The 27,658-nt window shown below is 35.9% G+C and overlaps 1 protein-coding gene across 2 annotated transcripts in view; it reads right to left on the bottom strand.

Moving 5' to 3' along the window:
• Positions 1-4,292: 4,292 nt before the first annotated feature.
• The window catches only part of ESCO2 (establishment of sister chromatid cohesion N-acetyltransferase 2), a 29,342-nt gene continuing 5,976 nt past the window's right edge, over positions 4,293-27,658 (bottom strand). For both annotated transcript variants that reach the window (XM_033229374.1, XM_033229379.1), the window contains exons 4-11: positions 27,472-27,565; positions 23,442-23,499; positions 19,440-19,557; positions 18,478-18,609; positions 15,408-15,497; positions 14,645-14,788; positions 9,455-9,630; positions 4,293-5,899 (exon numbers count right to left, since the gene is read on the bottom strand). In XM_033229374.1, the coding sequence (XP_033085265.1) occupies positions 5,767-5,899; positions 9,455-9,630; positions 14,645-14,788; positions 15,408-15,497; positions 18,478-18,609; positions 19,440-19,557; positions 23,442-23,499; positions 27,472-27,565 (945 nt within the window). In that variant the 3' untranslated portion in view covers positions 4,293-5,766. The remainder of the gene's footprint in view (positions 5,900-9,454; positions 9,631-14,644; positions 14,789-15,407; positions 15,498-18,477; positions 18,610-19,439; positions 19,558-23,441; positions 23,500-27,471; positions 27,566-27,658) is intronic.

Raw genomic sequence — 27,658 nt, 5'->3', positions numbered from 1 at the left:
AGTGTTGTCATTAAACTTGAGTGAATAATGTGAGTAGGTTTCTTTCCCTTTCTTGGCCTTATTTTGCTAATCTGTAAAGTGTTTCGGATCGGTAGTTTCTGTGAGCCACAGTCCCCTAGGAATTTTCTAAATTACTGAATTGCCAATGTAGGTGGTATACCTAGATTTGGGTGTAGACAGAATTTTAAAAATTACTGACACGGGGTTCTTAGAAACATTAGGAACAACTGCACTCTGAACTTTAAAAAAGCCTAGAAATCACTGAAGGCCTTTTGGTATAAGATTGTACCAAGCATAGGACACAGATCATTAGTTTGCATATATTCCATCAAAATATTAATGTGACAAGTAAACTGGAAGTTGTCTTAATCTGTAGAAAAACAAATGTATAATTTTGCATCCTGATATTCAATAGGGTCTCTTATCCTCACTCTGACATGTGTCACTCTTCTTTGCCAAGCCAACAGAGCAGCTTCTCCAGGCCATTCTTTTCCTAGCAGTAACAGCAGTTCCTGCTTATAAGACAAAGCAGGAACTGGATCTTTCTTGAATTGGCTCTTTAACACATAAGCCATTGCTTTTGAGAAATTTGTTTCTAGTTCCTACAGCTGGGGTATCTAATTGGAATAAAGTAATACCAAGGACAAGGCCAGCAAATTCACAGCCCTTGTCTATGGTAGACATTATAAAATACTCCCAGCATGCACTGCCCCTTGAGTCTGGTGAGGTCCTAGAAATCCTCAACACAAGATTGCAGATAATCTCCCAACTGGGAGAAATTTTTGTAGTCTTTTTCTAGAACTTGCTCTTTAAATCTCACATGTTATCTTTTTGGACATTTGTCTCATTCTCAAAGGAGCAACATGTGACTTGGCTGGCTGAGAGTTTTTTTTTTTTGAGACAGGGTCTTGCTCTGTCAGGCTGGAGTACAGTAAGGCAATCATGGCTCACTGCAGTCTTGACCTCCCAGGTTCAAGTGACCCTCGCACCTCTGCCTCCCACCCTGAGTAGCTGGGACCACAGGTGTATGCCACCACACCTGGCTAATTTTTTTTTGGTAATTTTTGTAGAGACAGGGTCTCACCAAGTTTCTCAGGCTGGTCTGGAACTCTCCTGAGCAACCCTCCGTCTAGGCCTCTCAAACTGCTGGGATTACAGGTGTGAGCCACTGTGCCCAGTACTACCTTTACACTCAATTAATTAGTAAATCAAAATAACCTTCTCTCAAGTGGCTTTCTCACCTCCCAGAAAATCTTTCCCTTTAGAATCTGTAGAAGGCCTCCAGGAGCTTGTTATGCCTCCATAAAAGGAGATAATCAGCAGCTGCTTGAGAAATGTTGAAGATCATTCTTTCATGTCTCCTGGTACCTATTTAATCTTTTATAATCTGTTGATTAGAATAAAAATTAGGATTTTAAATGAAACAAATGCTACACATAAAAACTATATATAAAAAATGCTCTATATATCAGCTAAGAATTTAGGAAAAACAAAACAAGCCTCCCATCTTAGGTTACTATAACAAAAATACCATAAACGAGGTGCCTCAAACCACAGAAATTTCTCATAGTTCTGGAGACTAGGAAGTCCAAGATCAAGATGGCATCTGGTGAGGGCATCCTCATAGAAGGCACCTTCTGGCTGTGTCCTTACACGGTCAATGGAGCAAGGGAGCTCCCCCACCCTCTTTTATAAGGCCATTAATCCCTAAGGGTTCCTTCCACCATCATGACCCATTCACCTTCCTAAGGCACTACGTATGATGGTATTACATCATCTTGGGGGTTAGGGTTATCAACATACGATTTTTGGTGAAATACATTCAGACCACAGTACCTCCCTTCCAATGTGGGGAAAAAAATTAAAACATAGGAAACAGAAAACAAATCTATGATAGATAGGATTAACAATGCCAGTTTTTAAAAATACTAACAAAATTGATAAACCCCTAGGCAAAACTAATCTATGGAGAAAAAAGACATGTCATGAGTGAAAAAACTTTACTACAGATCCTACAGATACCCAATCTTATTCATGAACACATGAAAAATCAAAAAAAAAAAAAAAATTAGTTAACTGAAGCCAGTAACATAAAAAAGAAAGACATCAAGACCAAATTGGATTTGGTTTATTTAGTTCAGGAAAGCTAGATTGCTTTAACATTCAAAGAACAATGTAACTGCCATATTAACAATGAAGAAAAAATCATCTCCAAAGATAGAAGAAAGACTTTTTATAAAATCTGAGTATCTGTTCAAGATGTTTGAGAGCCTCCTAGAAAACTAGAAATAGACAGAAGAACTTCCTTAATATTAGAAATTTATCTACAAAGAAACTGTAGTAAACCTTATATTTAATAGTAAAATGTTGAAAACTTTACCTATATCAGCAATGAAACAAATATGTCCCCTACTATTGCTTTTATTCAACACTGTACTAGACTGGCGATCTTAGAAATGCAATATTTTAAGAACAAAAAATGAAAGCTGTAAGATTCTAAAAGAAAACTCAGACATTATGTAGATAAAAATAAATTAGAATTAAACAAGTTTAGAAAGATTGCTGAATACAAAGTCAAAACAGAAAACTTGTATTTTATGTATCAGCAAACAAGATGTAACTTAAAACACTTTTCCCAATGGCTTAAAAAAAAAGTATCAGCTGGGCACACTGGCTCACGCCTATAATCCCAGCACTTTGGGAGGCCGAAGTGGGTGGATTACTGGAGGTCAGGAGTTCAAGACCAGCCTGGCCAACATGGTAAAACCCTATCTACTAAAAATACAAAATTAGCTGGGCGTGGTGGCATGCACCTATAATCCCAGCTACTGGAGGCTGAGGCAGGACAATCGCTTGAACCCAGGAGGCGGAGGTTGCAATGAACTGAGATCACACCATTGCACTCCAGCCTGGGCAAAAAGAGCAAAACTCCGTCTAAAAAAAAAAAAAACTATCAAATAATCCTCCTAAATTGATCTATATATCTGACACAATTCCAATAAAATCCCAACAGGCTTTTTTGTTGTTGGTAGCTTTTTGTGGAATAAATTGATTCTAAAATGTATATGGAAATGCAGAGACCAAGAACAGACAAACTATTCCTGAAGAAAAAACGGTGGGACCATGTACTAATACTATAGCAAACATTAATATTATAATTAACACAGTCTGGTATTGGCATAAATATAACCTATATAAGATTAGTAAGAATAAACAGGCAGAAATAGACATACACATATATGGGCACAATTTATGACAAAGACCGCCAGGAGGATGCCTGAAACCATGGACAGTACTGAACCTGATTGCCCTCAATTGGAATATGTGTCTGTGTGTCTTCTGCTGACAAATCTGATGCCTTTTCCATCTTAATTGAGCACTTATCACCCACTGTGGCTACTCTGAATGGTGGGTAAGTTAAAACTTATGCATTCCTTACTTCTAGAAATTTCCATGTAATATTTTTGGTAACAAACTGTGGGAAGCGAAATTGCAGATAAGGGGGGATTGCTGTACAAGGTGATCTAGGCTCATCTTGTACGTTCATTGCCCTATCCCTAGAATGAGCCATTTCTCCCAAGAGCCCCAGGTCCTTTTGTGGAGGAAGGTATTAGTAAGCAAGATCTGGCTGGGTGCAGTGGCTCACACCTATAATCCAGCACTTTCGGAGGCTGAAGTGGGAGAATCACTTGAGCTCAGGAGCTCAAGGGCCTCAGGAGCTTAAGGACTGGCTAGGCACATTGGTGAAACTCTGTCTCTACTAAAAATACAATACAAAAATTAAACAGGTGTGGTGACACGCACCTGTAGTCCCAGTTACTTAGGGAGCTCAGGCGGGAAGATCACTTGAACCTGGGAGGTCGAGGCTGCAGTGAGCCATGTTTGTACCACTGCACTTCAGCCCAGGGTGGGAAAAAAAGAAAGAAACCAACCAAGATCTGGGTGGTAGGTGTGCTCATTGCCACTGGGGTATCATTGCTTTGAGACCTTGTCAGTGCACTTGCTTCTTGTACGTGTTACACTTAAAAATAAAACAAAGAAACACCCAACCAAGCCAAGAGTATCAACAGCAAATCATGCTAAATATTTAAAATAGAAATAGTTATTGAAATACAACATAGCTAAAACAAACTGAATTGAAGCAAGATGCAAAATAACTGCATATGTATTTAGTTTATCTAAAGTAATAGGCACTAAAAGCAGGATTATGGGAAGCCTTTTGGTCATCTCTATGTATTATCTGAATTTTATGTAACATACAATTTTCATAATAAAATATAATCAAAATCAGATTTAGTTGTATAAAATATTAAAGAATTTTAATTGATTCATCACAAAAGTATTAAACAATGTTAATTAAAAATTGTAAATAAAATAATTAAAAGAAACAAGTGCAGAAAATAGCATTAAAATGTTTGCATAATTACATACATTTTAATACTTCCACATTCTTTTGGGAACCCAGTCTTTTAAATTTTGGAAACATGTTAACTCACAGGCAAATAAAGTGAATGCAGATGAATAGTTTCTACATATAATTATAATCTGGAAAACAACTTGCCTATAATCTTACTGCCAGTTAGCAGTTGAATGATTTTTTAGAATCAAAATAATTTGAACAATGTTTTGCTTTTTAAAGTATCCAAGAATTACACTAGAAAAATGTGTGAACATTTAAGTGTATTTACACAGTTCCATGGTCTCTGATCCACCAGCCTATGTATATTTACTAACCTTGGTTCTATTACCATACATTTTGTAAAGACTTTTGCCAGGTATCTCAGAACAAGGTGCATTTTAAACAAGCAAAAAATTAGAAAATGAAAAATCTAATCCAACTAGGCATTTTGTTAATGACATCAACTGTCAGTAACAGGTTCCTAAAGTAGTATTACCAATATTTCCATACAACAAAAATTAACTAAATGATAATAGTGCAATTACCAAGTATAATTTTAATTAAATCTGATGACAGGTAAACATTTACTTTTATTTTCAAAAAGATTAAACATTAAGCTATTGAATTCTGCTCTACAGAAATGCATATGGGATAATCTTATTCCTTACCATCTTATTACAAATAAGAAATTCTAAACATTTTCTAAAGATATTCAAACTGAGTTACAACAGATGAGTGCCTATCAAGTGAAGACTTTGTATAGAGAAGTCAGGAATTAGGCTGGGCACAGTGGCTATGACTGTAATCCCAGCACTTTGGGAGGATCGCTTGAACCCAAAAGTTCCACAGAAGCCTGGGCAACATAGTGAGACCCATGCCTCAACTTAAAAAAAAAAAAAAAAATTCAGGAATTCCCTTTACAAATTGGGCATAGAAATTACTTGCCCAAGTTTAAATTTGCCTCTTTGCTTCTGATGTGGCATTAGATAATCCTGGTCCAAGAGTGCGCTTTATAAAAGACCAGGTCACATTTCTAGAGAAAAACCACTTTGTCAATACTCTTACATAAGAGTCAGGTAATTTTCCAGTTATAGTTACAAAGTTTCATAATTAAAAATTCAGAGTGCTAATCAGTGAATCACTCAAAGATTTTTCCTTTCTTTGAATCCCCAGATAATTTTCAACAAATTTATTCCTGACTTTTCAACTCATAAGGAACAAAACTGTGATGTTTGTGTGTGTATGTGTGTGTATGAGTGAGAGTGTTGGTTTTTTTTATTTTGATATTTATTAAATAGTCTCTATTTTATAATAAGGAGCTCTCTCAACTTACCCAGATAGTAACTCCTTTATAACTGAAATCAACTTTAACTATTAAAATTATATACAAGGAAATTAGGAGTGTTGCAGTACTTGGTTGCAAATAACTTGCCATCTGGTGTTGGGTCAGAAAATGCTATTTCATCAGTGCTGAGAAAACAGCCAAACATGAAGCAATTCCTAAAAGAGAAGAAAAGATGATTTAATAATGGAAGCAACTTAACATTCTAATTAACATGAGCATAACTTAAGTAAATATTCTTGACTTAAATCAACCTTATTTTTAGTAAGTGAAAAAATGCCTTATATTTTAGAGAAAGAAGTCTAATGATACCATTTCACAGATGAGAAAACTAAGATCCAGAAAAAATTCTGCTGAGGGGCAAAGGGAACCATCCACCTAACTCTAGTATATCCATGGTACAGAGCAACTAATATAAGATCATACTGCTAGGCCAGGTGCAGTGGCTCACGCCTGTAATCCCAGCACTTTGGGAGGCTGAGGCGGGCGGATCACGAGGTCAGGAGATTGAGACTATCCTAACACAGTGAAACCCCGTCTCTACTAAAAATACAAAAATTAGCCAGGCATGGTGGCGCATGCCAGCTACTTGGGAAGCTGAGGCAGGAGAATCACTTGAACCCAGGAGGCGGAAGCTGCAGTGAGCCCAGACTGTGCCACTATACTATACAGCCTGGTTAACAGAGTGAGACTCCAACTCAACCAAAAAAGAACACATCATATTGCTAATTAAAAGCAACAGATAATTAGAACAAACAAAAAAAATCACCAATTTTAAGCAGTAACCATATATACATATATATATATATATTTTTTTTTTTTTTTCTTTTTGAGACAGAGTCTCACTCTGTCACCCAGGCTGGAGTGCAGTGGTGCGATCTTGGCTCACTACAACCTCCGCCTCCTAGGTTCAAGCGATTCTCCTGCCTTAGCCTCCCAAGTAGCTGGGATTATAGGCATGTGTCACCACACCCGGCTAATTTTTTTTTTTTTTTTTTTTTAAAGTAGAGACGGGGTTTCTCCATGTTGGCCAGGATGGTCTTGAACTTCCAACCTCAGGTAATCAGCCCTCCTTGGCCTCCCAAAGTGCAGGGATTACAGGCATTAGCCACTGCCCAGCCCATATACTTTTTTCAACGAAGACATCCACTGAGAGCTTTAAGAAGGGAAAAACTAATCTGCATTTTGACTACAACTCTCCTTGATCTTGCTTACCTTAGGATTAAAAGTAATAAGGAAATGGTTAAAAGAATTCAACATCTCCCACAACTTGTTTGTGAAAGAAAAAAACAGAATTAATCAAAATTGAGGGATATTCTGTAAAATAACTGGCTTGTACTCTTCAAATTCTTCAATGTCAAAAGACTGAGAAACTGTTCCAGATTAGGGAAGATGAAAATTAAAGAGACGTGAAAACTAAATGCAGTATGTGATACTGGGCAGAAAAAAAAAAAAAAAACAAAAAAGCCATGAAGGACATTTGAGACAACAGACAAAAGTGAAATATGGACTGTCAGATAAAAGCATTATATCAATATTAAATTTCCCAAATTTGATAATTGTATCATAGTTATATAAGAGAATATTCTTGTTCTTAAGAAAAACACACCAATGCATGAAGGGGTAAAGGAGCGTAATATATGTAACAAAATAATTCAGGAAGTTTATCTAAACATAGAATGGTAAAGCAAATGAGGTAAATGTTGAACTTAATAGATCTTGACAAAGACTTCTTACTACTCTTGCTGCTCTTTTTTAAGTTTGAAATTATTTCAGAATAAAAAATTAGAATTTGATTCAATTAGAAGACATAAGTTTCTAATATATTAAATACTATAATTAAATACATAATATGGTAGAACTAGGTTAGATACTGGTATTCCTCATACCAAATTTATATATCTAATATAAAACATAGAAAAGTATTTCATAACTAATCATCAAAAATCTTTAAGATATCAATTTTTCCTACTGATTCCTTTTGTAAGTATGTGTGATTGACTAGGATTTATGGCCCAAGATTGGGTCCCCATAATGGTGTTGGTATTTATTTTTTAAAAGTGGCATAGAATGCAAGAGGCTTGAATAACAGTATTCCAAAGTGTGGTCTTTGGTTTGGTCAAAGTGTGCTTATTGGTTTGTAACCTATTATCTAGACAATGAAATATGTGTAGAAATTGAGAGAGTAAGTGTTGTGAAATTCATCCATATAACCTAGATTAGGTAAATTAGCAAACAAGCTTGTTTGTGACATTGGAAACTTTAAACAGCAATACATAGTGCTAGTTCAAAGTGTGTACATGGGAATTAAAAATGGAGACTAATTTTTTTGGTTGAGATATATATACTTATATACCGTAAGACTCACCCTTTAAAAGTGTACAACTGAGTGGTTTTGTGTATATTAACAAATATTGTCCAATCACCACCACTATCTAATTCTAGAACATATTTATTATCCCAAATCCAGTACTCATTAGTTGTTCTCCATCTTTCCTCAGTCCCTGGAAACTACACATCTACTTTCTGCCTCTGGATCTGCCTCCCTCTTATGGACATTTTATATAAATGTAATCATATGATGTGCGATCTTCTGCAACTGACTTATTTCAATTAGCATAATGTTTTCAAGGTTCTTCCACGTTGCAGCGTGTGACAGAATTTCCGTTACGGCTGAATAACATCCCATTGTTATTATTGTATCAATATACCACATTTATCCATTAATCACAGATTGGATTGTACTTTTTTGGCTTTTATAAATAATCCTGCTATGAACCTTCATGTACAAGGTTTTGTGTGGACATGTTTTCTTTTCTTGAATATATAACCTAGGAGTGAAACTGCTAGGTCACATAACAGTTTAACTCTGAGAAACCATCAGATTGTATTCCACACCAACTGTACCAGTTTACATTCCTACCAGTAATGTACAAGAGTTTGTTTCCTCTACATCCTCACAGACACTTGTCTGTTTTTTGATTACAGTCATCCTACTGGGTATAAAGTGGGATCTCACTATGGTTTTGTGATTTCCCTGATAAAGATGTTGAGCATCTTGTTATGTTGAATTAACCATTTGCAATTCATCTTCGGAGAAATGTCTACTGAAATTCTTTGTCCATTTTTAAATTGGGTTCTTTTTATTGTGTTCTAAGAATTTTATGGGTATTAGACCCTCCTTAGACAAATGATTTGCAACTATTTTCTCTCGTTCTATGGATTGTCTCACAAATCCACTTTTTAAGTTATGCTTGAGTTATAGCAAGTCTTCATTATCTAGTCACTATCAATGAACATGTACAGCTTCTGTAATTTTTCAAACCTTTACTTTGTATAGATTTATTGAGGCATAATTTCACATCTGCTAAGTCTAATAACAATTTGAGATTGTATTTTTGTTTTGTTTTTCTATTTTTTTCTAGCAATCCATTTTTATTTTATTAGTGTTGATCTGTGACAAATTAAACTAGTCCTTTAGCACAGGTAGTTTGAAAAGCAGTGGGCTAGTATGTTTCAGACCTGGAATGTTGTGCCCTAGACTGAGTACATCTAGTATGGTTTTTCTAGTGCCAATACCTTCCTTAGTCTGACTTTGATAGTATTTATACAGAAGTATCTTACCAATATCCTTCTCTTTAGCTCAGAAGCTGAGAGGTACTAGGAAAGCTATGAACCTAAGGTTCTGGATCTAGATCCATTTTATTTCTTACCTGAGGGTATCAACCAGTCGTCTTGCAATGCGCTTTCTTCTCTTCAGTCTGAAAACCCAGATTCTACTTATCCCACAGACTGCAGGTTCTGGTACATCTGAACATTGCCAAGCCCTAGAACATTCTGTAGAGGTTGGGGATCCTGGACCAGCTGGTTCAGACAGGACACGAAAGGCCTGCAATGATATACAGAAGCATCTACAGCTAACAACACAGATGAGTTCACACTGCTTTTAAAAAAATATTCCTTAAATAAAACAAGTATCAAAAATTTATATCTCCACCAAATATGTTAAAAATATTTTCTATTTCTTAAATTCTTATCCATTTAGTCACACAATGCTTTAAAAAAAAACTAGTGGTGTTGAGACATTCACACATTCTAGTGCATCCCATAGCATTATGAAACTTTCCTCTTTAATTAAAACAATTGTAGACATTAGACTCTTCCTTTCAATAAAGTATATCAACCTCTAGCATTCTCTCCATCCTAAAATGTATATATGACCACCTAAATAAACCAGTAACACCAAAGGTTTATATCTATTAAGTATGAAATTTGGTTGGTATTTCAAGTTTCCTAAAAAACATTTTTATTTTGAAATAGATTCATGAGAAGTTGAAAAAACCACTACAGAGGACCATGTATCCTTTCCTGAGTTTTCCCCAATGATTACATCTTCCATAACTGGTATAATACCAAAACCATGAAATTACCATTGGTAAAATGTGTGTGTATAATTTCAGGACACTTAATCATACCTGTATATTCATTTAACTACCATCACAATCAAATACAGAACTATTGAGTCACCACAAAGATCTTCTTGCTCATTATAGTCACATCCACACTACCCCGTCTCCCAACCTCAATCCCTGACAACCACCAATTTATTCCCCATGGCTATAATGAGAATGTTATATATTATATAAATGAAATCACACACCATATGACCTTTTGAGATTGGCTTTTTTCCACTCAGCATAATGCCCCTGAGACTCATCCAAGTTGTTAAGTGTATCAATTCTTTGTTCCTTTTTATCGCTAAGTAGTATTCCATCATATGGATGTATCATAGCTTATCATTCACTTAAAGCATTTAAGGACACTTTAGTTGTTACCAGGTTTTGGCTATTACAAATAAAGTCGCTATTAACGTTCTTGTACAGGTTTTTGTGTGTATATCCGTTTTCCTTTGTTTTGGCTGGATCATATGGTAAATACATGTTTAGTTTATTATTATTATTATTATTTTTTAAAGAGACATTCATACAGTATAAAATTATAGCTCAATGACAAGAGGAAAAGTGGAAAACTGACAAATAAGTGAAAATTAAACCACATGCTCCTGAACAACCAACAGATCAAAGAAATTAAAAGGGAAATTGACAAATTTCTTGAGGCAAATGAAAATGGAAACACAGCATACCAAAACCTATGAAATGCAGCAAAAGCAGTTCCACATAAAAAAGAAGAAAGATCTCAAGTAACCTAATGTCACACCTCAAAGAATTAGAAAAAGAATAAAGCCCAAAGTTAGTAGAAGGAAGAAAATAAAGATCAGTAGAGATAAATTAAACAAGGACTTGAAACATAGAAAAGATCAACAAAATGAAGAGTTGGTTTTTTGAAAGGTAATAAAATAGACAAACCTTTAGCTAGACTAAGAAAAAAGAAGACTCAACTAAACAGAATCACAAACGAAAAGAGGAGATATTACAACTGATTATCACAGAAGTACAAAGGATCATAAGAGACTATGAATAATTATATATCAACAAATCAGGTAACCTATAAGAAACAAATTCCGAGAGGCATACAACCTACCTACACCAAATCATGAATAAACAGAAAATCTAAACCAATAGAAAGGAGATTCAATTAGTTAAAAAAAAAAAACAAAAACAACTTGCATCATAAGAAGGCTCATCTGTAATGACATCACTGCTAAATTCTACCAGACATTTAAAGAATACTAATCCTCAAACTCTTCCAAAAAACTGAAGAGGAAGAATACCCCCAAAGTCATTTTACAAGGCCAGAAATTAACCTGATACCAACGCCAGAAAAGAACACTACAAGAAAAGTTACCGGCCAATATTCCTGATAAATAGATGCAAACTAGCACATTAAAAGAACTTTTTTTTTTCTTTCTTAAGAGATAGGGTCTCACTATCTCTTATCCATGATCCAGTGGACTTTATCCCTGGATGCAAGGATGGCTCAATACATGCACATCGATGTGTTACACCATATTAACAGAATGAAGAACAAAACTATATGATCATCTCAATACAGAAAAGGCATCTGACATCCTTTCATGATAAGAACTCTCAACAAATTAGACACAGAAGGAATGTACCTCAATATACTAAAGGCCATATATCACAAGCCCACAACTAACATCATAATCAGCAATGAAAAATTGAAAGCTTTTCCTCTTAGATCAGGAATAAGACAAGGATGCTGACTCTCATCATTTCTATTCTACATAGTTCTAGAATTCCTCACCAGAGCAATTAGAAAGAAAAAGGAAAGGCATTCAAATTTAAAGGAAGAAGTTAAATCATCTGTTTGCAAATGATATGAACTTATGCACAGAAAACCCTAAAGACTCCACCAAAAAACTATTAAATTCAGAAAAGGTGCAGGATACAGAATCAACATACAAAAGTCAGCACCTTTTCTACATAGGAACAATGAACTACAAACTATCTAAAAAAGAAATCAAGAAGACAATCCATTTACAATAGCATAAAAAAAAAAACCCCACTTATGAATAAATTTAACCCAGGAGGTGAAAGATCCATACACTGAAGACCAGAAAACGCTGATGAAAGAAGCTGAAGAAATCCACATAAATGGAAGGATACCCAGTGTTCATGGCTTGGAAGAATTAATATTGTTAAAATGTCCATACTACCTACCCAAAGCAATCTACAAATGCAACGCAATCCCTATCAAAATTCCAATGGCATTTGCCACAAAAATATAAAAAACAGTCTTAAAATCCTATGGAACCATAAGATATTCCAAACGGCCAAACAATCTAGACCAAAGAGTAAAGCTGAGGGGCATTGCACTCCTACTGGCATTAAAACAAAACATAGCAACCAATGGTACAAAACAGATAAAATAAATCCAGGCATTTAGAGTCAACTGGTATCTGACAAACATATCAAGAACAAACAATGGGGCAAGGACACAGTCTCTTCAATAAATGATGTTGGGAAAAATGAATATGCACAAAATAAGAATAAAATTGGAGCCTTATCTCAAACCACATACAAAAATCAACTCAAAATGGATTAAAGACTTAAAATGACGGACCTGAAACTGTAAAACTATAAGAAAAAAAAATGAGAAAAAAGCTTGACATAGGTCTGGGCAATAATTTTCTGGCTATGACCCCAAAAGTGTGGGCAATAAAAGAAAGAAACGTAAAATCAAACTGAAGTTTCTGCATAGCAGAGTGGATAAACACAAACCAACCAACCTACTGATTGACTGGAAAAAATTTTGCATATACAATACTGGATAATATCCAAAATATATAAATAACTCTATAGCAAGAAAACAAATACTCAGATTAAAAAACGGGCAAAGAACCAGAATAGATATTTCTCAAAAGACATACAAATTAGGAACAGGCATATGAAAAATGCTCATTCAACATTACTATTCATGAAGGAAATGCAAATTAAAACAAGATCACCTCACACCTGTCAGGATGATTACTATAAAAATACAACCACCATATGCAGCAATCCCACTTCTGAGTGTATATCCAAAGGAACTGAAATCAGTATGTTGAAGAGAAATCTGTACTCTCATGTTCAAGGCAGCATTATTCGTAGCCAAGATATGTAATCAACGTTAAGTGTCCATCAATGGATGAATGAATAAAGAAAATGTGGTACATATACACGTGGAATACTATTCAGGCTTTAAAAAGGAAATCCTGACGTTTGCAACAACGTGAATGAACCTGGAGGACATTATGTTAAGTGAAATCAGCCAAGCAAAAAAGAAAAATAGTGCAACATCTCACACAGGTAATCTAAAGAAGTTGACTTCATAGAAGCACAGTAGAATGGTGGTTGCCAGAGGGTGGGGGAGTGAGAGATGGGAGAAATGGGGAAATGTTGGTAAAGGGTACAAAGCTTAAGTTAGGATAAATTCTGCAGATCTATTGTACGGCATGACTATAGCTAATGTATACTTGAAAATTGCTAGAGGACGGGCACAGTGGCTCATGCCTGTAATCCCAGCAATTTGGGAGGCTGAGGCGGGCAGATCACGAGGTCAGGAGTTCAAGATCAGCCTGGACAACATAGGAAACCCCGTTTCTACTAAAAATACAAAAATTAGCCAGGCATGGTGGCACGCGGCTGTAGTCCCAGCTACTTGGGAGGCAGAGGCAGGAGAATAGGCTGAACCTAGGAGGCAGAGGTTGTGGTGAGCTGAGATCGCACCAGCCTGGGCAACAAAGCAAGACTCTGTCTCAAAAAAAGAAAGAAAGAAAAAGAAGAAAATGAAAATTGCAAGGGGAGTAGATCTAAATGTTTTCATCACAGTAAGTTGATAAGTATGTGAAGTGAAAGATATATTAGCTTGATTTAGTCATTTTACAATGTATACCTATATCAAAATATCACATTGTACACTATAAATATTTGCAATTTTTATTTGTGAGTTATACCTTAATAAAGCTGAGGGAGAAGGAAAAGGCCAAACTGATCACTTATACTGGCAAAAATACAAACAAGTTGCTTTTCTCTCCAACTTCTAATAACACAAGGAAAAACTATGTCTTCTAGAACATTGCTAATTAGTACCCAAATTAGATTCTAATTAAGGGGACTATTTTGCCAAAAATATTAACGTTCACTAAGCCACATGTTTAAAAACTTCGGTTTATAGATCTGCTTACTTAAAATCACTATACTTTATAGTCCAGCTGTGGAAATGATTACATGAACATAAGACTGGCTTACCTATCCTGTTTATATAAAGCAAAATTCCAAATATTAATGGAAATAAATAACTTCAATTATCCACAAGGTCAAGGATATTCCAGTAGAAGAATGTCATTAATGGTAGCAATCTTAAACACTGAGACTTCTCTCAACTTTTCTCTTTATTTTGCCCGCAAATTATGCCAATAATTTAAAATAAATATACCATACCTGTTTGATGGGTTCTGCAATTAAACACCCAACTACTCTCTTTTCATCAGATATAAAAAGAAAAGTTTTTATTTTGTTTGGACATTTAGGAACAACTTGCTGGAAGCCCAATTCATTATCAACAAGTTCTTGGACATCTTCTACCTAATGATTTTAAAAACCAAGACAGGTGAATGTTTTAAAAAGTACAATAGAAACTATACATATTTATATACACAAAATGTATGATTACTGTTACTTTAGTGTCTTTAATTTCTATTTCTTAAATTGATACACCCCCAAAATTATTTCACTATTGATGCATGTAGCTGCTACTGTGGAAACAAGGTTTTAAGAATCTATTTTAAAGATCACTTTCAGCAGAAATTCAGACACCTGGGAGGGATAAGGAACAGAAAGCATTAAAACAGATTTGTTTTAGCTTTATTCATTATTCATGGTGGCTAGACATCCAACCTCAGAAACACAGGCAACACCAATATAAGAAATAGACCCTGGGGACCATTAATTTCTCAAACTGAAAGCTTAGTTTATCTTTCACAAGGGAAAGATGAACATAAAAGATAAGCTATGGAGCCTTATCTGCCTTCTTTACTCCTTTGTCCAACAATTCTAAGTTTAGTTTTGTATAAATTGCTACGAAAGTAATCATTAAGCAGGTACCCAAGTGAATTATCTGTCAGCAAAGGCAGTGTGCACTTCAACATAGGTTGATTTCTTGGGGGTGGGGAAATGCAAGAGTTAAAAAGATAATGTTCCATACCTTTTTGATAGCGAAGCTTGGATCATGTGGCAGAACCAACACGATTTTCCCATCCCAAAACTCTGCTACTACACGTTCTTTCTTCCAACCCTGCCAAAGGAAAAAAGGGTCACAGTTTAATTTGTGAAGAGAAAAAAACCAACATTAAATAATTTGATGTGCAGAAGACAAAAGGCTAAACAGTAACAGATATTTAAAAAAGATGAAATCCAACTAAAAGTAATGTGGGAAGAGAAATAAAAGATGCCTAAAACAGGTACCTGGCCTCAACAAGCTTATATCCTATCTGGAGACATGCATATGATTATAAAACAAGGTAAAGAGGTAGCGGTGCGGTGGCTCACACCTGTAATCCCAGCATTTTGGGAGGGCTGAGGCGGGTGGATCACTTGAGGTCAGGAGTTTGAGACTAGAGGGCAGGTAGGGGAGGGGTAGAAGAATAAGCCAAATTCCAAGAAAAGGCTAAATAAAAGTCCTTATATGTTTGTCCCTTATGTTTAACAAGACCACGGAAGGGCACAGTCTTACAACTATTTTAATCTCAATCCCCAGCATAGTGCTTTGGCATGTGGCCCTAGTGTTTGAATGATACTGAAGTATTATGGTACTTGAAAAGGGTTTAAAAACCTTGGTAAGATGTCAATGAGCATAATGGGGAAGGTGGTTAACTTGCCTTCAGGCTAAGGCAACTAACTGAATAAGCAAAGGTGTAGAGAATGGCAAAAAAAAAAAAGTGGTGTAACTGACTGACTGAAAAAAATGAGGTTGAAATATTAGAAATAAATTAGTAAGATCCATATTGACAAAACTATAAAATGTTCCTGAAAGACATCAAAGATATGAATCAATCAGAGGTATACTAAGTTTCTAAGTATACACTAGGTTTATATTATAGTATATACTAAGTTTATATTATAGCATGTACTATACTAAGTTTCTAAGTTATACTAAGATTTTTTTCCCTAGAAATAAATGGCATTAGTTTGACTACTTTCAATAAAAATTAGAATAGATTTTTTATTTGGGGGGAACATGATAGGCTCCTTTTTTAATTTGAAAGAGTAAATGTGCAGAAAAAGTCAAGATATTTTTTACAGAGAAGGATGAAAGGGAACTTAACCATACATCCAAATACAGTATGGAGCTACGTTTGTAAAAGTATGGCACTGGCATAGGAAATAATGGATGGTGCAGAAGCAATAACAAGCCCATTTATATGTGGGAATTTGGTATGCATTAAAGGTGGCATTGCTAATCAGTGTGGAAGATAAACCAGTCAAACAGTAATGTTGGCACACTTTGCAGTCCTTTAGGAAGAATATCAACTTAAGATCCATCTCGGACACTATGTCTTGAAAAACTTCCAGTGGATTAAAGGTCTAAATATAAAATTTATAGCTATACTTTTTTTAAATATAGGAAAAACTTCTTACTAATTTTGGGACTGAGATGATGTTCCTGACTTAAGAAACCCAAGGTCACAAATTAGCTAAATAAAAATTTTGTTTTCTTTGTAGCAATATACACCCTAAAAAGGTTAAAAAAAATCCAAGTAATGGTATTTGCTTGTATATGCAGAAAATATCTCTGAAAGATATATAGATGAACCTGTGAATGCTGGATGCCTATAGATAGAGGAACAAGGTTTCTGGAAGGGGTATGGAGAAACACTTCACTGGATATACTTTTGCATTCTGTGAATTTCGAATCAAGTGAAAGTATTACTATATCAAAAATATAAATTCAAACCTTAAAAAAAGGGACAGGGAGAATGTATTTGTAACACAGGAATAACATACAAAATATATAAAAGATAACACGCCCAGTATGTTTCCACAAATTAAAGAAAGAAATCCAATATAGTATAGTCTGGCTTCATCAGAGATGTGGCTTATTCCAGTGGCAGGAGCTTAGAGCTGGAGAGGGACTGTGTCATGCGACAAGGTGAGCAGGGGCCAGATATGAAGAGATCTGCTGGCCAAGGTAAGGAGTCTCAGTTTTATTCCTAGTGCAACAGAAAGCTGTCAAGTGTGAAGCAGACAATGTCAGAACCTATGTTTTAGAACTTTCTGGCTGATGTAGAGATATCAGAGAGGGCAAGAATTTAAATTATACACACATACACTTTCTCTTTTGTATATATTTTATATGCATATATATAGAAAAGGTTGAGGCCAGATTAAAGAGCACCAAACTGCTGGTGGGAACTTTTTCTTTTGAGAAGTATGTAGAATCATACTAGACTTATGTTTTATTTGTGGCCTTTTTTTTTTTTTTTTAGATGGAGTTTAGCTCTTGTCACCCAGGCTAGAGTGCAATGGCGCAATCTCGGCTCACCGCAACCTCTGTCTCCTGGGTTCAAGTGATTCTCCTGCCTCAGTCTCCTGAGTAGCTGGGATAACAGGTGGCTGCCACCACGCCTGGCTAATTTTTTGTATTTTTAGTAGAGACGGGGTTTCGCCATGTTGGGCAGGCTGGTCTCAAACTCCTGACCTCAGGTGATCCACCCACCTCGGCCTCCCAAAATGCTGGGATTACAGGAGTGAGTCACCGCGCCCAGCCTAGACTTATGTTTTAAAACATTATTTCTGGTAGCACTATGGGAACCCAGAAAGCAAGCTGTTTCAATAAACAGGCTAAAAACATTGTGAACGTATTAACTATGGCAATAAAAATAGGGGAAAAGGAATGAGTAGCAGGTACAATCATAAAGGTAGGGCCAATGATAGGATGTGTTGGGACTTGAAAGGTATTTAATGAATGGGTGGGACCTCTCCTCTCAGAAAAAACCTGGAGAAGTCATGGAAAGGTTATTTTTTCTAAGGCTATCCATAAAGACAACACTATCGTGGGAAGAGGGTATCTCTTCAGGTCTTTGAATTTTGTATATCTTGACTGTTCAGCTCTGCTCAGAATGCAGTGTTTACAAAATATTTATCCTATATTGAGAAGGTAAGCTTGAAACATCATCATTAAAAGTTAACTTTTCAGGCTAGGTGGTGGAAAAGAAATGTCTCTTTTAAAGCAGTTTTACTTTTAGAACAAACTGAAAGACTATCGTTTGGCTCACCACATATTTGATTCCTTCCAGAAACCTGTGGTGATGCTGTACATGTTGCATTTCATCTTCAGGGTTGGAAGCAGTATATATCATACCACAAGACTTGCACATAGTAGCCCCAAAATGTTTCTGACCAGCATCCTATAATTGGGGGGTATAAAAAGAAGCCCATTTAAATATAGCACCAATAGCTCTAAATTAAGTTCCTATAACCATTCATTCAAATTTCACCTAATTTTTTTTTTCTGCTGACACAAGAGAAAAACTAAATGAAAGTCTGGTTACTATATCCTCCTTCCCTCCCCCAAAACAAAATGAAATGAGATCAGGCCGGGCATAGTGGCTCATGCCTATAATCCCAGCACTTTGGGAGGCTGAGGTGGGTGGATCACTTGAGCCAAGGAGTTAGTGACCAGCCTGGGCAACATGGTGAGACTCCATCTCTTTGGCCGGGGCGGCGGGGGAGAAGAGATCTAAAAATGCAATAAATTGATGGAAGGGAATTGTTTATTTGAATGGACACTATAAAAACCAAAGATTCATTTGTACAAGATTCTTTACTAGACCCATGGTTCTAAGAAGCGATAAGACTAAAGTGTGGAAATTATAGCTAAAACGAACAACAGAACTTTTTAATGAAACTCTTAAAGACCTGAAAAAGCCTTATTTCAAAAAGAGCAAAAATTTTAGGATTTCTATATTAATTATACAATATTTTTCCTTAAGTGGCTAAGAATATTAAATTATTCTTAAAGAATATCAAAATTATTTGACTCAAGAATTGACAAAAAATAAAGTGCAGGAAAAGCACAGATAAATTCAAGAATATTCAGTGTCACCACCTATAACTCCCATTCTGTCACATACAACATTGCTTAATGCCATTGAAAATACCAAGTTCTGAACTGTCTAATACAGGAGTTTTTCTGTAAAGGGCTAGATAGGAGAAGCTTTGTTTTGAATTTACTCACAATGATGAGCTGGTCTTTTGTTTTTTTACTTGTATCTCTGGCATTAGCATTTTTCTGGATATTGGTCTGTTTCAAGAAGTTGATAGATCCCACAGAAAGCTGTTCTTCACCTAAAGATCTTGACACAGAAAGTTGATAAATATCATATAAATTTGATAAATATCATAATTTGATATATATTATAAGTTGATAAATATATAAATTTATAATTTTTGAGGAATTACAAGGGAAAGAAAGCAGACATTTAACAGAGTACCTTGCAATTTTTAGTGCTTTCTGACATTAACTTGATGAGATAATAGGGACAGGAATAATGGGAAATCTGAGGCCCACTCAGAGAGGGTCAGTAATTTACTCAAGGTAAAGTAACTAGTAAAGGGCAGCATTAACACTCAAATCCTGGTCCTCTGACTCCAAGTCCCAGGGACTTTCTTCTACAATATCAGATGCACACAGATGCACACTTTGGAAATTGACTTCACCCTTTAAAAAAAGATTTTTTTGCTTTATCAAATCTTAGGACAATATTTACCTATACAGTTATAAAGAAATTCCTGAGGTACTGGAGGAAATAAGTATAATACTGAACTTCACAGATCCACAGGAAATCAAAGTCACCATCATATTATGACCCAGCAAAGTTTTACCTGGGCAATGAAGCTACTAAATTTGCTTTTCCTTATACCAAAAGCAGCATCTCACTACTCTGAAATTCTTAAGGAAAAAAAAAAATTTAGGCTGGATAGATGTAGTTGAGACAACCTTTACCTATTAGGAAAGAATGCTGAGATTGACTTACAGAGGTTGCAAACCGGAGCCCCTCAGGCCAAATCTAGCTAGCAGATATGTTTTGGTTGACCCATATGTTATTTAAAACTTTGGATTAGCCTCCAATATTTTAAAATTTAGAGATTTCACTTAAAAATGTGTATTTCCAATATTAAAAGAGACACTGTAAGATCACTAAACCTCTATTGCATCAAAGAATCTACAAGTTCGAACTTAGAATAGCACACCCCCTTTTAAGTGGGCAATTCTTCAGCTGGCCCAAGTCTCCACCTAGCCTGCTGGTTCTGTAGGTACTGAGTTTGTAACCCTTGCCTTGTAATGAAAGGACCTTGGTTTTCCAGGGACCAAAGGAGTAGAAATCCCTAAAGAGTAGAAGTAAATAAGGAAAAAAAAAAAAACCAAAACCCTGGTGCCCAAAGTAAGAGGTTCAAACAACAAGGGAAAAAAAAAACCTGATAAAGTAGAAAAAAAAAAAAGTGGAGCATTAGCTCTATTGCATTAAGCTAAGTCAAGCTGTCTTGTTACCATTTGTCTGATAAGTAGTTTTCAAATTGACTTGACAAAGCTATGCTAAGAAATACATTTCACATGACTAGTACAGACATAAAACCAAAGTTTCACTAAATATACTTGCTGTGTGAGAGATACACTATTCCACTAAAAATAAATGCTATTGTTGGAGGCCCAAAGAATGAGCGTTGTGACCAATTCAGTATACCACTGGAGGCCATATGAGTAAACAGCAAACTGTTCTCATGAATGCAGGTTGCTGGCAAACTGACCAACTGCGTCTGCCACCCAGAAGGAATGCTGAGGGCAGTCATGCCCAGGCACAGTGTTTCTTGCCATTATCTACAGTCACATTTGAAGCTTGTTAACAATCATGTGAACCTGTGATAAATCATGCAGCTGACCTTTACCTCCTCCTCCCTGCTGTTTCTACCCAATAAATATGAAAGGCTGTAGAAGCTCAGGGCCCTTGCTCACTAGAAGCAAGAAGCTCCCAACCCCTTCTTTAAACAGATCCTTTTGTCTTTGTCTTCATTTCTGTGTTCGTCCTCCTTCGTTCAGTCCCATAGTAACTGTCACAAGATATGACACCCTAAACTGGTCTGACGAACTACTAATGGGCTGCTACCTACACTATGAAAAAACACTTGTCCAAGTTACTGACCCTTTTCACCTTATGCAGCCTTTGCTAACTCAGCTCTCCCTGACCCTGCGTGCGTGACAGCCACCTCTTTGCTTCCATTTTAGCAATTGTAACACTATACTATACTTGTTTAAATGTCTACCCTCCCCTAACCATAACCTCGATAGTAGACCACATTAATTATCTTCACATCTCTAGAACTCAGTATAGCTCAATAGCATGTGATACTCTCTAAATGTTCATTGAATGAATTTTAAAAACCAAAAAACAAATGTGAGACTAAGCACTTTGAGAATCTGTAATCTATCTGAAGTAACAGATTAAATCTCAAATTGCTGATAACTGACATTTTGGAGCCTACAAAAATAGCAATATCATATTATTTAACAAATAGTATCCCACTGTCTTTTTTTTTTTTTTTTTTTGAGACAAGAGTCTTGCTCTGTCGCCCAAGCTGGAGTGCAGTGGCATGATCTTGGCTCACTGCAACCTCCACCTCCTGGGTTCAAGCTAGTCTCCTGTCTCAGCTTCCTGAGTAGCTGGGATTATAGGCATGCCCCATCATTCCCAGCTAATTTCTGTATTTTTAGTAAAGATGGGGTTTCACCATGTTGGCCTAGTCTCAAACTCCTGATCTCAGGTGATCCACCCACCTCGGCCTCCCAAAGTGCTGGGATTACAGGCGTGAACCACAGACCCTGGCCTGTCTCTTTATACTAGACTAAATTAGTATACATTTTATCAGTTAATTGTGGTAGGCTTCTGCTATGGTTTGAGCATGTCCCCCAAAATTTATGTGTGAAAATTTAATCTCCAGTGCAACAGTTCTGGGAGGTGGGGCCTAATAAGAGGTGTTTAGCTCATGATGGCTCCACCTTCATGAATGAATTAATGTTGATTATTGAAGGACGTGAGGCTGCAAGCCAAGCTCTCTTGTTCTCTCATGTACACTCTCTTGTTCTGCCTTCTGCCATGGGATCATGCAGCAAGAAGGCACCCACCAGATGTGGCTGCTTGATCTTGGACTTCTCAGCCTCCAGAACTGTGAGCCAAATAAATTTCTGTCCATTATAAATTACCTAGTCCAAGGTATTCTGTGATAGCAACACAAAATGAACTAAGACAGCTCCCATCTTCAATAAAAGGTCATGAAAGATGACAACACAGGTGAAAAATGGGAAAGGTGAGAAAAACTAGAAACAAACTTTTGAAGAGGAAAAGCTGCCCACTCAACCTAGTCACTGAGGCAATTTAAGGTGAGGTGCTCTGAGAGTAAGGAAAATGTAGCCAGGAAGTTCCTTAGTTAATATCTGGAGTTATTTATAATCAAATGGAGAGAGAAGGATCAAAGCTACTTAGGAAGATGTTTAGACTATAAGAAACTACTTTTTCAGAGCTGTGCTGCCTATCATGCTCCCTATCCATCCGTGCCTCCCCCATTGCAGTCTTTAGTTTTGAATACGATATTGGTAGCTTCAGCTACACTTTATGATAACATTAAGCTGCTGCAAGTTACTTACTCCTCCAGCCAGCTTTCTCATCTACAAAATGGGGTAACAATGGTACCTACATCATGAAGTTGTGAATGCTTATTAAATTGTAGCTACTATACTATCACCCAGGGAAGGCAATATAACCTAATGGGCATTTGGTTCAGATATAGATTCTAGTCCTGGTCCTAGCATCTAATAGCTGTGCAACTGTAGCTAAACTACTAACAGTTTCTTAGGCTAAAAATAGAATAATAGTATCTACCTTCTAATTTGTTGTGAAAATTAAGATAATAGATACAAAAGCTACTTATTACGGGTAAGGTATTATATGTTAGCAATTACTCTTACTCAAGCATATAAAGATCTTTTCCATCTCTCAACTCTTAAGTTCTTATGTTTCCATGAGGGACTGATTTCATCACCCTATTCTCAATATTATTCTCCTATTCCCCTTAGTGAGGAAGAAAAAAAAAACTCCCCAAATTAAGTAGCACGAGACTGAAAAAGAGACCCAGAGGACCTGTGTAATTCATAAGGCTTGAACTTTAAAACAGTAACAATTCTCACCTTTTTGAATTGACTGAAGATGCACTGAAGATTGGATAGACAGTGGACTTAGGAGAAACTGGTAGGGGAAAAATTGTGATAATGTGTATTACCAAATAAAATCAAAGCTTTAATTCATAAGATTTCAAAGGTTAATTAAGACAAAATACTACTCAAGATCGAGATTTAACAAAGAGGCAAAGGTAATCCCATGGAGGAAAAACAGTCCTCAACAAATGGTGCTGGACCAATTAAACGTCCACATGCAAAAAAAGTTACACCTATTCAAACCTTATGTAAACTTAACTCAAATGGATCACAGATCTAAATGTAAAACTATGATCAGGCATGGTGGCTCATGCCTGTAATCCCAACACTTTAGGAGACCAAAAACGGGAGGATCGCCTAAGGCCAGGAGTTCAAGACAAGTCTAGGCAACTTAGCGAGACTGTGTTTCTACAAAAAAATTAATAATAAAGTAAAAACATAAAACTAGAAAACTTCTAGAAAAAATATTAGGGAAAAATCTTCATGAACTTGGATTGGGTAATAAGTTTTTACACACAACACCAAAAGCATAATACATTTATAAAAAATTAATTTAGACTTTACCAAATTTAAAAATTTTGCTCTACAAAAATAAAGAGAATGAAAAGACAAGCCACAGATTGAGGGGAGAAAATATTTGCAATCACATATCTGATCAAAAACTTGTATCCAGAATATATAAAGAATTCTTATGGTATGCCGACAGTTCAGTGATAAGTGGGAATTACTACTGATACATCCAACAACATGGATGAACCTTAAATGTATTACTAAGTGAAATAAGCCAGACCCCAAAGGATACATATGTATAATGTTTTTCCTGGAAAAGGTAAAACTATAGAAACAAAAAGCAGATTAATGGTTGCCACAGGACTGCGGGGAAGGACAGTAACAACAAAATGTAGGCATAGGGAAATTTTAGGGTGAAGGAACTGTTCTGTATGGTACTGTAATTGCTAATACATCATTCTATACATTTGATAAAACCCACAGAACTGTAAAAATCACAAAGAATGAACTTCAATGTACATCAAATGAGGAAAAAATATGTATAAATATCAACCAGGCTATTGAGGTAGCCTAAGATGGAATGCATACTGTGAGAAACGAACCTAACTATATTAGAACTGTACAGCATAACGACACCAAAGGAGGTGGGGGAAAAAGAGAAGCTGGCCTAAGTAACTTCAGCAAATGGTGTTTTAACTAGAAGTTATAAGGATAAAGACAAAAAGACACTACTTATAATTGCACTCTAGGCCGAGTGCAGTGGCTCACGCCTATAATCCTAGAAAATATGTATATTATTTAATATATATATTAACTATATATGGAATTCCACAAAGGGAAAAAATTGAAAAAGATATCACATTTAGAAAAGAATGGCATGAGTTGATACAGGATTCCACAAAAGCTTACTTCGGCAATAATTACATATAGAAAAAGAGACTGAATTAGATATGATTCATCTCAACCTCAACATGAACAATGAGATGAAAGGTAAGGGAGGCCGAGGCAGGTGGATCACTTGAAGTCAGGAGTTCGAGACCAGCCTGCCCAACATGGCGAAACTCCATCTCTACTAAAAATACAAAAAAATTAGCCGGGCATGGTGGTAGACACCTGTAATGCCAGGTACTCAGGAGGCTGAGGTAGGAGAATTGCTAGAACCCTAGAGGCAGAGGTTGCAGTGAGCTGAGATTGCGCCATTGCACTACAGCCTGGGTGACAGAGTGAGACACTGTCTCAAAGAGAAAAAAAAAATTGCACTCTAATTGGTTAATATATTTCTCACAGGGGTATGAATTAACAATTACGAAACTGTTTTACATGTTTACTGGGACAGAACAAGTAAGTAGGTGAATAGTGAATAGTAGGAACTAAGTTCCTCACTGTCTGAGAGGGAAGTTACAGATGCAAAAAGGATAGAATAAATCCTGGAGTACTAGATTAGAGTTGGAGATATCAACGTCCAGTTGGCAATATGCAAACAAAGAAATAAGACAGAAAATGTCACAGACAAGACTAAAGACACATTACATTTAAACATAATACAGTACCTTGGATTGGATACTGGGACAGAAAGAAAACATTAATAGAAGATTCCAAATAAAGTTTAGTTAACAGTAATATACTACTACCAATACTTGGTAAACTCCAAATAAAGTCTAGTGTTTATGGCCGGGCACAGTGGCTCATGCCTATAATCCCAGCCCTCTGGGAGGCTGAGGCGGGTGGATTACTTGAGGTCAGGAGTTTGAAACCAGCATGGCCAACATGGTGAAACCCCATCTTAACAAAAATTAGCCGGGCATGGTGGCAGACGCTCTGTAATCCCAGCTACTTGGGAGGCTGAGGTGGGAGAAATGCTTGAACCCTGGAGGCAGAGGCTGCAGTGAGCCGAGATGGTGCCACTGCACTCCAGCCTGAGCAACACAGCAAAACTCCATCTCAAAAAAAAAAAAAACAAAAAAAATTATATACCAATACCGGTTTCTTAGTTTTGACAAAGGTATTATAACATAAGATGTTAAGAATTGAGGTAACAGGGTAAGAGATACACTGCTATTCTCTGTACTTTAACTTTTCTGTAAATCTAAAATTATGGCAAAATAAATAGTCTATTAAAAGAAAAGACCAAAGTTAAAACAGCAACTGTTTTGAGGAAAATAGTAAGTTGAGAGTGAGCTAAAAAAACAAACTTCAACTTTGCACTGAAAAATAATTAGAGCTCTTCCTCTAGAAATAAGGCCAAGGCAGGTGACAGTCTGAGGTGCTATAGGTAAGTTACTTAACCCAAGTCCATTTCCTCATCTATAAATGGGCATATCAGGACCTACAGTAGTTGGGAGAATTAAATGATACACTGTAGTTATTAAGTAATAAACTTTTGGTCTTTTTATATAACTTTCATGATTTCTGCCATATCCTTATACCATTGTATTATTTTTATTCACTATTTTTCTTTAAATTGACTTAGACAATGTACTAAAATATATCTTATTTTATTTTTTTTTGAGACAGAGTCTCGCTCTGTCACCCAGGCTAGAGTGCAGTGGCGCGATCTTGGCTCACTGCAAGCTCTGCCTCCCAGGTTCATGCCATTCTCCTGCCTCAGCCTCCCGAGTAGCTGGGACTACAGGCACCCGCCACCACGCCCAGCTAATTTTTTTGTATTTTTAGTACAGACAGGGTTTCACCGTGTTCACCAGGATGGTAAAATATATTTCAAAAGAAAAAATTATAACTATTGTAAGTAGATGGCATTGTTTTTCTGTTGTATGTTCTATTGTATCAGTGCTTTGAGCACAATCTATGAAAAACATAACGTATACTAAATACTTAGCACTGCCTGATATATATTCAGCACTCAGTAAATACTAGTTATTAGCATCACATCTCAGAATCATAAACAGCTTTATGTATTCATAATTTAGTAAGCTATTTAATTGAACACTGACAGCATAAATTAGGAATAGGATTTCAGAACTGACAGGAATTTAAAAATTAACTTTAACTCTTTAGAGATCTCTTCCTAAATCATACAGCTAACTAGCAGTAAACCTAGACAAAAATCTCATGGTTCCTGATGCTTAATTTCAGTGTCATTTATAAGACTTGGTAAGTTCTGCTCACAACTGGGCTTTGATCACAAATATACATAATAGTTTTAACTTACATTGTTTTGGGTGAAAGATAGAGTAGGTATGATTTTTTAATGAGAACACTCAACTCTAGAGAGCTTAAGTAACTTGGCCACAGCCATAGACCAATTAAGCCTAATATTTTGTCTAAAATTTTAACCTAGGATCTTCTTGTTTCTTGTTTTTCAAAACGCAATGCACTGCTTTACTACAGAAAACAGTGTCACAGAGATAAAAACCAAGATACTAACTACAGGCACACTACTGAAGAAAGAAAGATCCAAAAATTATTATAAAGAATTATTATAACACATGTAATAAAGCATTAAGTAGTTAAATTCATGCTAGTTTTCTCTTACTTGTCTTATTCTCACCAAGAGAATCCTCTGAAGGAAAATTCTCATTTTTATCAACTTTATGTTCCTTTGACGAAACTCTGTCATCTGATGAATCCTGAAAATAGGTTAAAAAAAAAAAAAGGAACAAATTAATTTTTAACTGTTTTCTAGTGAATGAATCCCAGATCTATTTCTAAAACAAAAGATT

This window comes from Trachypithecus francoisi, unplaced genomic scaffold, assembly GCF_009764315.1.
Source record: "Trachypithecus francoisi isolate TF-2019V2 unplaced genomic scaffold, Tfra_2.0 Contig01440, whole genome shotgun sequence".
Lineage (NCBI taxonomy): Eukaryota > Metazoa > Chordata > Mammalia > Primates > Cercopithecidae > Trachypithecus > Trachypithecus francoisi.
The sequence above is the reverse complement of the archived record's forward strand: the minus strand, read 5'-3'. Positions and strand labels throughout refer to the sequence as shown.